At 29.4% G+C, this 12,960-nt stretch overlaps 2 protein-coding genes across 2 annotated transcripts; one reads left to right on the top strand and one right to left on the bottom strand.

Moving 5' to 3' along the window:
* Window positions 1–3,717: 3,717 nt before the first annotated feature.
* LOC128958791 (uncharacterized) lies at window positions 3,718–9,439 on the top strand. The gene is made up of 9 exons (XM_054304725.1): window positions 3,718–4,273; window positions 4,471–5,031; window positions 5,506–6,075; window positions 6,126–6,376; window positions 6,485–7,274; window positions 7,333–8,223; window positions 8,298–8,764; window positions 8,824–8,959; window positions 9,030–9,439. Exons 1-9 carry the CDS (start codon window positions 3,718–3,720, stop codon window positions 9,419–9,421), a joined length of 4,614 nt encoding a protein of 1,537 aa, XP_054160700.1. The 3' UTR covers window positions 9,422–9,439.
* A 1,574-nt stretch (window positions 9,440–11,013) lies between these two features.
* On the bottom strand, window positions 11,014–12,034 carry LOC128958443 (uncharacterized). Its single transcript, XM_054304300.1, has 2 exons — window positions 11,454–12,034; window positions 11,014–11,329 (listed from the first exon to the last, which is right to left on the bottom strand). Exons 1-2 carry the CDS (start codon window positions 12,031–12,033, stop codon window positions 11,031–11,033), a joined length of 879 nt encoding a protein of 292 aa, XP_054160275.1. The 5' UTR covers window position 12,034; the 3' UTR covers window positions 11,014–11,030.
* Window positions 12,035–12,960: the final 926 nt, after the last annotated feature.

Consider the following 12,960-nt stretch of genomic DNA (forward strand, 5'->3'; position numbering starts at 1 on the left):
TTAGTAATATCAAATACCGTATATTTACCTATAAATATACGGTATTTATAGATTGAATAGTTATATTATACTTTAAGATTCCATTTTCCCCCATTTCCCCCATTTCCTCCATTTCCCTGTCTCTTAGGTATGGGTCTAATGGGTATAACTGGACGCCGGGGTGTCTTCTTACGAGTTGTAGTCCTTCTTCTCCTTCGTGTAGTTGTCTTCCGCTTACGTGTTGTTGTTCTTCGCTTTTTAGTCGTTGGTTTAGTTATCTTAGTTGTCGTTGAATTTAGTATTGACTCTGGAGTTGTTTCATCTGTATTATTGTTATCAATTGTGTGGTGTGTTGTTGTTGTAGTAGTAGGTGGTGGTGGAGTACCGCATACAATCTCGTGACGCTTTTTCTTTAATTGATGTAATATTTTGTCATCTTTTTGGTGAAGTTTGATTTGATGAAAAAGTTGAGTCAACTGTTGTAAGTCGTGTTGGTTGTGATTGACGTGCATTTTGTTTTGCAATATAGAGAGGAAATGGTAGCCAAACTCTGTTGTCGGTTCAATGATAGTTCCCTCTCCGTAATCATTCCAAGTGGCCAATTGAATGTCATCGCAATTATTTAATGCCAGATCTAATGTGTGTTCAAATGTAGTTGGACTGACTGGAATTGTCCAATTAGGTCCGGGCCAACCACCATATTGATAGTACGGGTGAAATCCCGGATAGGCCACTGCAAATTTAATGGGAACGTTACGATATTTCCAAAAATTAGTCAACCCATCCATGAAGTCGGTATAAATCCATTGAAACTCTCCCTTAGCCATAGAACCACCCTTTTCGATGTCATACCAAAGTGTCAAAAATGTTGGTTTCGGTTCTAACTGTACAAACACTTTATCCCATTCAACCCCATTAAGTGCCAATGAACCAAAATTAAGTAATAATGGTGCATTTTCATAATGAATGTAATTGGGCAAATTAAAATAATGTTGTTGTATGTATTTCATATCTAACTGTCCCTGTGCTATTAAATCATGTATAGCACCGGCATCTCTGGCCATTTTTAAGGTAAAGTCTTCATAAATAATACCAAATTGTAAACAATTGCGAAGAGTTCCCGCAATAATAGCTTCGGAATTATGCAAATTAATGGCAAAATCATAGACATGTGTAGTCCCGTACCAATCAATCAAAACACCTGAAATGCCCGACAACTTCATGAGCCCTAACTGCCAATCAATGACATCCGGATCACTTGAATCGTATAATCCAATAATTGGATAATAATGTGACGCTATATTACGTTTGCCGTGAGTGTGAATATCGGGGTTTCTGGTGGCCATTGTCCAATGACTACCCCAGGTCCCATTGTTTGTCAATGGAGTTTGAAACCATGGCATCATATGCATATACACACGCTTTAATGACCAACATATTGTCATTATTTCTAAAACTAGTATAAATATAAGTAAAAAGTTTGTCATAATAATTGTTAACTAATAATAGAAACTAATGAATTAAATCTCAATTTTGCAATTTTTCTTATGTTATAACAATGAATCAATAACTGTGTGTTTGATTATATTAAATTGTTTCTAATATTAATGTGAAATATAATGTGTATTCAGTTGTTAATTGAAATATTGCGAATATTATAAGCAATAACTTTTTAATTAATAACATTTAAATAGTTTGTAATTAATCATTACTATCATTGCTACTTAAAAGTTATCATTTAATGATTTAAAGTTAACTGAAATAATCATTAAATACTTTATTTAAATTATTATAATATAAATATACAAACATTTGAGTTAATATAAAATAATATAATAATTATTAAATATTAAAAATTTTCATTTGTTTTAATACAGAAAAAGAGTAAATTTATGTAAAAACTTTAATCATTTCTTACTTTAAATATTTAAACATTTTTATATTATGTTGTATTGAGTAAAATCCTAAAAATGTCGGTCCAGGACCCAAAATCTATGGTGGATAAAGTGACTCTACTATACCTCCAATTGCTAAACCCTGATATTAACTTAATTATTCCCAAATATTATATAAGCGACAAATAGAGAACAGAATTATTTTAATTGAAAATCAATACATAAGTAAACTTAAACATAAAAATTAGAATTTAAAACAATTATAACAAAACTATCAATTTAGTAAAAATATTTTTTATTAATTTTTACTAATTGAATAAATTATTACTTCTAATAACACTTAAAGTTTATCATGGTTAATAAAAAGTTATGATTAAATTATCGGACATAAATTAGTAAAATATTATCATATAAATTCAAATATTAAGTATTTTTAAATAAACACATAATTATAATTTACTGATTTTTTGTCAATTTTTATTATATTGTCAAATATGCTCTCAGTTTTAGTTTGAAGATGTTTGCAAAATTTGATAGCTATGTAATGTGCAGATGTGTATGTGTATGTGTATGTGTATGTGTATGTGTATGTGTATGTGTATGTGTATGTGTATGTGTATGTGTATGTGTATGTGTATGTGTATGTGTATGTGTATGTGTATGTGTATGTGTATGTGTATGTGTATGTGTATGTGTATGTGTATGTGTATGTGTATGTGTATGTGTATGTGTATGTGTATGTGTATGTGTATGTGTATGTGTATGTGTATGTGTATGTGTATGTGTATGTGTATGTGTATGTGTATGTGTATGTGTATGTGTATGTGTATGTGTGTATGTGTATGTGTGTATGTGTATGTGTGTATGTGTATGTGTGTATGTGTATGTGTATGTGTATGTGTATGTGTATGTGTATGTGTATGTGTATGTGTATGTGTATGTGTATGTGTATGTGTATGTGTATGTGTATGTGTATGTGTATGTGTATGTGTATGTGTATGTGTATGTGTATGTGTATGTGTATGTGTATGTGTATGTGTATGTGTATGTGTATGTGTATGTGTATGTGTATGTGTATGTGTATGTGTATGTGTATGTGTATGTGTATGTGTATGTGTATGTGTATGTGTATGTGTATGTGTATGTGTATGTGTATGTGTATGTGTATGTGTATGTGTATGTGTATGTGTATGTGTATGTGTATGTGTATGTGTATGTGTATGTGTATGTGTATGTGTATACTTTATAAAATTATAATCAAAATGTAATGTTGTATTTGACTACAAGAAAAAGTAGGTTTTATAAAGTTAATCGATAATATGTTTTATTTATATATCTATAAGAGTCACTAAAAATTACGAAAAGAGTAAATACTGTATAATGAAAGGACAGTTAGAGAGAGGGCACAGACAGCATCACATCATCACATATAAAGTATCTCATATTATGCCGTATTTTCAGGACATGTATAGTATAGCATCCACTCTCCTTCTCCCTCTAAAAGCACGTATAATGTATCGATCGGTGCCTATCGATCGGGTGTAACAACTATTGCTTGCTATTCAAAAAACATAACTATAGTATTACTTATATTATTATTATTGAAAATGTCGGTACAGTTGTGGTAAACTAGTCTGTACTTCGCAAACATTCAATAATATTTACTAAATTATTTGATTTATTATCAATCAATACGATATTATTAATATATTAATAGTTTTTTAAATATCACTAAAATTATTTTTATTCAATAGTTGTAATTGATTTTTTCAAATAATAATTGAGTGATGAATATATTAGTTGTTAGATAATTTAATTGATTAAAAACTCTATTCATTATGCGATGAATTATTTGAAGAAAAAATTGAAACTCAATCATAAAGCAAAAGCCGATGACGACGACGATTATGATAGTTATATACCGGTTGTACCGCCACATCCATCGACATTAAGTGCTAACAGTGCCCACAATACACATATTAATAGTTCTGATATACAACAACCTAATGGTGATCCCACACAAACATTACCAGTGACCGGACAGACACAACAAACTGAAGTTAATGCTGAAGAGTTATTAAAAGAGTTAAAGGAAAAGGAGTTTATTAGGCGTCAGGAAGAGAAACAACAGATTTTGATTCAAGAAAAGGAAAAACAGAATCGAGAGGACTGGCAGTTCTTCTTAAGTTTGACCGCTAAGGTTGAGGACATCACTAATAAAACTCAAAGCACTTTAGAGAAACTTAAAGATACCTCAGCTGTCGATGAAATATCCAATCAAATAGATGACGGACTCGAGTATGTGCCACAACCTGATGTCGTTGTCGTGAAGAGTGCCGGACAATGGGTCGCATTCAGTGAAGACGGACAGCAACCTAGTAATCAACAAACTGATCCAGGTATTATTACTTCAATTATTATTAATAACTAAATTATTAAACTATTAAATGTTTTATTTTTACAATTATTGGTAAAAACTTTATATATTATACTTATAAAATTAATTTATAAATAAAAATTTATTATATTATATCTATAAATTATTTAAAATTATATATATATTATTTTATTTTATTTCAAATTAATTTAATATTAGACATAAATTCTGATAAACAAAAGCCAACAAAAACTCCGCAACAGATTACAGAAGAGTCACTAAAAAAAGTAGCCAAAGAAGTGAAACCAGAGACCATTAATTTAGAGACATCTAATTTATTGGACGATTTTGGTTTCAATAAAGAACCCGAAGTAATACCAGTCGCTTATCAACCGGTCGTTTTTGAAGAAGAGGACTACTTAGACGATCCCTTTGATACATCATTTGTAAACGTGTCGACAGTTGCACCCAAAGCGGCTGCAGAACTCATTTTGTCGAAAAGTAATGTTAAAAAGTTGTTAAAAACTCCGAGTAATCCCGAAATCTTCGATATTGATCCGTTTGACACATCATATGTGGACACAGCTGTCAGTGGCCAAAGTGTTGTGAAACCAAACTCTATAGATATCAGTCCCATTGAAACCCCACAAACTTTACCCGATTATTCACAGCGTATATCTCGCTGTTCATCACGTGATAGCATAATGTCTAATCCATTTCTTCAGGATTATAATGATTATTATACCCCCTATGCCTCGGGTGCCCACTCACCCCATTCAGGTATAGATTTCATGTTATTAACATTTTATATATTTATTTATATAATTACTTATTTTTATATTATATAAATTCATTTTTAAATTATATAAATTATTAAATGTTTACACAAGTCTAATAATATATTATATATTATTATATTATTTTTTAAAATTAAATTAGAAGTTATTATAGTGTATAAGTAGCTATTTTTAAAATAAATTTATAATCATAATTATACATATTTATATAGCTATCATTTGATATAATAAAGAAAACTATTAATAGATATTATATTACATACTACACATTATTATAGAGTAATTGATAACAAATAAAAGTTATTTTTTATTTTACGTTAAGTATAATTTAAAGTATTTAGTTTTATAGCTGTAAATTAATTTTTGTAGTAATTGTATTAAATTAAATTATATATTCTATTATTTAATAAATGAAACCAATTATATAAATAAAATTAATATGAAATGTAATTCAAAGGGACGGCAACTCCGAAGCGTAGAAACTCAACGAATCCATTTGAAGAATCACCTGAAGAAGAGGTGAAAAATGTGGTCAGTAGTGGCCAATCACCGGTTGCTTCGGCCATCGCTGACATGACAGCAGACTTTTGTAACGCTATAAGTGCTAATTCATATGAAATATCGGAAGCAGTGGTGTCTAAGACAATAGCCACAGCCAAACAAATGGTCGACACAACAGTGTCTCAACCATTTGATCCATTTGCCACCATTCATGACGATGAGACACCTAAACGCCAATCGGTGACCGACGACATAACCTGTGCTAACAAAGTCATATCACCACAAGAAGATCCCTTCACTACTCATGTCATTCATACGCCTGAGTCACCGATAGCGCCGATAGATCAGTCATTTTTGAAAGCTATTAATGACCAAAATAGCTATTATTTATCTGATTTGTCGGATAATGAAGAAAGTGCCGACAAAAATATTAACAATTTTACCAATAATACCAATAATACCGGCGATGATATAAACAATTCTACTCGAAGAAGAAGTAGTGCCTTTCAGATGGAATTATTATCAGGTAATCTGAAATTTTTTTATTTAAATTATAAAATTAAATTTACAAATTAGGTGATAAAGATCTACCGGCGCCTACCTTTGAACCCATACCAACAACTAATATACTAAAGAGAAAAACATCGCTTCCAATACAAGAACCTCCAGAGGAATTGATAGATATCGCCAATACATATGACTCTTCAAATACAATACCACAAAATCAATACTTTGATCCTTTTCAGACTGTTTTTGATAAGGATCCCGAAGAAGATGTTAGCGATGCCTTGTTTAGTACACAACCTATTGATTCACAACAATCACAGGTTTGTTAGTTTTTTTTATAAAATAAAACTTATTATAAATATAATATATAACAAAAAATATAATAAATAAAATGTTATATTTTTTATATTTTTGTCAATACATTGCAGATATCAATGACTGAGAGCTTAGAAACGAATATCAGAGGAAGGCTATCAACACAGGACTCAATCCAAGATTCGGGTTATCCTAATAAAGATGCTGTCGGTATAGTCAACGATGCTTTTGATGAAGTTTTGGTTCAAGATTTTGATGAAGTTTTGGTTCAAGATTTTGATGAAGTTTTGGTTCAAGATTTAGAACAGGAAACAGGTATTATTGAACCGGCAGTGGACAGGGATATTAGTGTTGTGCACATTAGTGGTGACGACTATTACGGTGGTATTGAGGCAGACAATAGTGCATTAGACTCACAAACCAGTGATACGACAAATGCGTTGCTTTCGGATAACATAACCGCCGACGCGACCACAAATGCACAGACATTTGGTGCCACAACTGATTCAGGAGTGGCCGTCGTTTCAATTCAAGACGACATCACAGACTGTGGCAAAGATCCATTTGATACGTCCGACTTTGATTCGGCCGCTTTTGACGCTTTCGCTAACAAGTTTGAATCCTCGGGAACCGCTGATAATTCTGTTTCATCCTATGATCCATTTGCGTCTCCACTCAAGAGTATTAGCTCTAAGCAGAAAACGGATGAATCAGATACCGATGCTTTTGATATATTTGATCCGTTTTCGAGGTCATCAATGAAGGCACCAAAAAATACTCCGGCAAAGGGTTATCGGGACGCGTCTAAAGACTCATTTGATGACGAAGACAGCGATAACTTGAAGATTGTTATCAGAGCTAAAGTAAAGGAAAACATAAGCGACCAAAAAGATATCAAATTAGGTATTTAATTAAAGTTAATGATTTATAATTTATTATAAATACGTATTATTATTATCAGCTCCGCCACCACTTTTACCTCCACCACCAAAATCACCAAAATTCTCGACATTGGAGGGAATGGATTTGATGCCCGAAGAGAATGAAGTGGTTGTCGATGAATTCGAGGCATTCTTCGGTGGCGGACAACTATCAGAAGCGGCTCAAGCAGTGCGACCAATAGGTGGCGATCAAGACTGGCCGACAGTCTTTGGTGAAGCGGCATCAAAGAGAGCCGACTCTACTGAATCACCGCAAACACCACTCTTCGATGACGACACTTCCGTCCCATTGGAGGAGTTTCCCGCTAAATATGAGGGCGAGGGCTGGGAAATGGTGTTGAGATACCCAAACAAAAAGAAATTAACGGCTAATAGATGTTGGAAGAAAATATATGTAAAATTTTTGACTGATAGCTGTATATTTCAATTGTTTAACAAAGTGGGAGACAATAACCCATTTCAGGAAACACCACTTCAGGCTTCCTATTCATTATCTGATATATCCACTCAACAGTATGATCAATACGGAAAGATATTTACTATAAAATTGCAATACATATTTTATCGAGAACGGGTAGGTGTCCGACCGGGACAGATAGCAAAAGTAATGCAGGGACAAATCACATCAATGGGACAGTTTGCCAAATTGGGAATGCCATTAGAGCACTCACCTCAAGTCAGCGAACTATTTAAATTGGGTTCACATAATTACAACGACTTACAGCAAATGCAACAAGTGGTTGAAGAGGCACTCTTTAGGATGACTATACATCGCGATCGGGCCCTCACCTACAAGACTGAGGAGATCCAGTGTGCAGTTCAGGATGAGCTCTATGTCGAGCAAAACAAAATGGGAATCATTACCAAACAGTTGGCCAGAGTTCGCATATTTTTCCTCGCATTTGTTAATGGTTTGTATAATACTAATGTTAATAAATCTCAAACAATTAATTTTTAATTTACTTATTGTTGACGTTATGTTTAGGAATGCCTGTAATTGAAGTCGGAATTAATGATCTTAAAAGACAGGGCAAAGAAGTGGTGGGCAGACATGACATTATTCCAGTAGTCACTGAGGAATGGATCCGATTGGAGGCCATGGAGTTCCACTGTTGTGTACAACCTGAAGACTTTGATTTAACTCGTATTATAAAACTGATTCCTCCCGACGCGTGTCACTTTGAATTAATGCGATTCCGGATTAGACCACCACGTAATCGGGAACTACCACTTCAAGTAACAGCTAATATGAATATTACAAAATCAAAAGTGGAGATCAAGTGTGATGTATTAGTTCCCGGATGTATATCGAGAAAACACGGACAGATACCATGTGAAGACATACAGATCAGATTCCATATCCCCGAGTGTTGGATATATTTCTTTAGAGTAGAGAAACATTTTAGATACGGTGCTCTTAAATCTGTTAATAGAAGGGCCGGTAAAGTTAAGGTATATTTTTAATTGTTAGCATTAATTTTTGATATAATCAATATTGTCTAATAATTTAGGGTATTGAGAGGTTATTGGGTACAACACAGAACCCGGACCCACAAATGATTGAAGTGACGGCAGGTCAGGCCAAATATGAACACGCATTCCATTCTATTGTATGGAGAATACCCAGACTTCCTAAAGAAGGACAGGGTTTGTAATAGTAATTACTGGTAAATGCAATCAATTATATTTAATAATATCTATATAATGTTATATACAGGTGCTTACACTCAACAGTTCCTTGTAGTTACCCTTCCATTGACATCCTTTGATCAGATGCCTGAGTCCTTCTATGAATACGTTCACATTGAGTTTCATATGCCATCGACCACTGTTTCGCACACAACTCTGCGCTCAATATCGGTGTCCAATGAGAACCCACCGGAAAAATTTGTGCGGTATTTGGCTAAATATGAGTATAAAATTGATCTCAACGTTACATATGACGAGGAAAAGGAGCCCATGACATACACAGCCAACGTTCACGGCGGCAGTGCTCCCGTCACCGGTAGAAAACTGTCCATCGATTCGGAAAATAACGAGAACAGTGCCGACAACAAGTTGGACAGGAATGAAGAAATCGGTGCCGAGGATAGTGATGATAGCGATTGAATTCATTAAATATATTTAACAGCAATAATATAATACATTACTCTCTAAATACTCATTTAATGGGATGTCTTGTGTTGTCATAAAAAAACATTATTCGCATATTATTTTGATTTATTATTTAATTGTTATTTAATAGGAAAATGGATAATTTATTTTAAATTTTGTTGTTAATATTTGTTAATTTTATAAAAAATCTTTTATTTACTATTATGTATATCAATTAAATTATCTTTTTTATTGGAGTCAATTATATATATATATATATCCATAGAAAACAAATATGATAAACAATAACCATTAATTTTTGAATCGTATATTTGTTGAATAATAATAAAAATAATTTTAAAAATAATAAAATTATCATCAAAAGTAATATAAACTTTACTATAAAACACACCAATTATATATTATTATTGAATTGTCAATTATGTTTAGCTGTTATAATAAATAAATAAATAAATAAATAGTAATATTAATTGAAATATTTATTTTTACTATAATCTAATTCACTTATAGAATATACAGTATTACATTATAAACTTATACCGGTACTTACTTTACTAACAAAATATTAAATATATTATTTTGAGTTTATTAATAATAGACTATTATTTTTAAAACACAAAATTATAATATTTATTCACAAAAATTTTTAAATTCTTATTTTTAAACTTTAGTCTAACTTTAATTTAAATAAACTAAATTAATACTGTATCTTATTTATTATATCCCATTCAAACTAAATATATTGAATTAGAAATTAATATTTATGCTATTTTCTATTTGTAAAAATATTTATATTCATTTATTAAAATTATCTTATTGTAAGATAAGATATATCGTTACATAAAAAATATTAAAGAAATGCTTTAATACCTTATTAACTAAAATTGTCTGATGAAAGTATATTTATCAAACATAAACTGTCAAAATATTGAAAATACAATTTTATTAAATGTTAAAAGTTAGTAAAATGTCAACAAAAATTATTGACATATCTTTAATTAAAGTTAAAAACTAATATTATAGTAAATACAACAATTATTTAACAACATTTAACAAAAACAATTATTTAAAAAATTTAACAAATTGAAATTGATTATTTATTGTAATTTTAATTTAAAACTTATTGAATAACTGTATTGTTAAAAATATAAATGTATTGGTATTTCAAATATGTTAGTAATTTTAAAATAAATTAAACATATTTTTTAATGTTTCTAGATAAAATCAATAATTATTTTCTATTGTATTTATTTAGCATCATATCAAAATTAAACTGATTGATTTTTTCTATTAATTGATATTACAAAAACATAAATAAAAATTCTAAACAAAATAATTATATAAAATTTATAAAGCTATAAATAAATTCAAATAAATATTTAGTATAACAGTAAAAAATAACAATTCAGTTGATAAATGTGTGTCTATTCAATAAAATCTATTGAATAAACTTTATTACTGTATTGAAGTAATGTATTTGACTAAACAATACAATAACTTGAATACAGTATTTATTAGCATTAAATTTTGTATTATTTACTTAAATAATGGTTTGCATAAAAAATTATTTTTATTGATTTATTTAAACAACAAAAATGTTTTATTAGTTTTTTTGTGACACAATTTTATTCATATCTTTAATCTCTTGGTTTTTAGTCATATATAAGTAATTAATATTCATTTGATTTTTCTGAAGAATAGTTTGTTTGAGTAATTTCTTGGATCGTCTTTTCTTAGCGTCGCTATAGACACAGTATATGATAACTAACGGCACAATTACTAAAGTGCAGATCAATAGTCTCTCCTTTCTGGTCGAGTAATTGCGTGGACGGAACAGGGAGTAGAAGGTTAGGTAGCATTTAGTTGATATCATATCCTCTTGAAAATTACATATACACACACCTGAAATATATTTGTTAATTATATTATATTTTATATTTAAAATGATAAAAATATATTTATTATAATAATTTTGTATAAAATATTGTTAAATATATAAATTAAAAATTTATTTTAAAACACATACCATTACTACACTCTCTATTTTCATCGCCATTAGACCAACAGTTTGAGTCTATCGTACAATTAAATGGTTGAATACCAATAATCTGATTAAATCTATAGTTAGGCCTATTATGACACATGAAATCTACGCAAACCATTTGATCGGAACAATCGTTATTATTAAAGCAATGTTTTCTGCATTTTAAGGACCGTTTATCCTCAAGAAATCCCGAACGACACTCACATTTTGATCCAAATAATGCATAAACCGGTTCATAATTATTACACTCCCGGTTCTCATCATATTTTTTACATTCATTAATACTATCGGAACAATGATATGTTTGGCAATTTTTGGTCTTATTATGCCAGATGTGGTTAGGTTTACACCGACAGTAATTGTCTAAACATACCAGACTTTCTGTACAATTATCATTAATATCACAATATTCATTAAAATTAGATTTTGATATAAAATTTTCACTAATTTTCTTGATATCACTTAATTGCTGTTCAATTTCACTGTCATTGTAGCTGCCGTTTACCAATAATGTAAATAAACTTAAAGTTAACAATAACCAAACAATTGTTATGCCAGCCATTCATACTAATAATATTTCAATTATTTAAGTTAATTTTCATAATAAAAATTAATATCTTATTTAATTAAAATTATTATAGTTAACTTAAAATTTACACAAATGTTTCTTATTACTTTTTTTAAAAGATATATTAAGAAATAAATAATTAAAAATGTCTATTAGTTTGATATATTGTTACCAATGAAAAATATATGGCATTCAGGATATGAAATCATGATATTTTATCACTTATTGTATGATATATTTATTTGTACATTGAATTTATTGAGTGTACAGCGTGTATATCGTACAGTACTGTATTATAGTTAACATTATATTTTGTGAAAACAATTATTTTATTATATGAAGCGTATACTTACTGTAGTTTATAATTATTTTGCTAATAATCATATAATACTACAAGTTTTATTTTACCTGAAAATGCTCACTATTTTTATCATTTAGTTGAGTCATGTGTTTGTTTTTAATAATGGTATTTTCTTATCACTAAAATTATTATTTAATATTAATAAAACTAATAATATTTTTAGTAAAACAATGATAAAGCATTTATTAGCTATGATGTCAAAAGATTAATAAATACTAATTAACTTATGATATAAAATCAAAGTGTGATATATTTATTATTTTAATTTAATTTATAAAAATAAATTTTTATTTTATTAAATTAAAATAGTTTATAAAATGAAAGTCAAACAATTATATTAACCCTGATTTGAAGGATATTAAGCTTTTGTTAATGTATTTTTTAATTTTGTGTATTTTTATCTCTGACTTACAATATTTTGTAGGTAAATGTTTAAAAAGTGAATAAATAATACTTAAAATATTTTAAATATGTTTAAATATAAATAAATAAATTAAATATTTGAAATAATAAAATATGAGACAATTATACATTTCAGATTAGTTTACAATTTAGTTGTA

Source organism: Oppia nitens, unplaced genomic scaffold (genome assembly GCF_028296485.1).
Source record: "Oppia nitens isolate AA-2021 unplaced genomic scaffold, nextdenovo-longstitch-racon4-pilon3 scaffold3_pilon_pilon_pilon, whole genome shotgun sequence".
In the NCBI taxonomy this organism is placed as follows: Eukaryota; Metazoa; Arthropoda; class Arachnida; order Sarcoptiformes; family Oppiidae; genus Oppia; species Oppia nitens.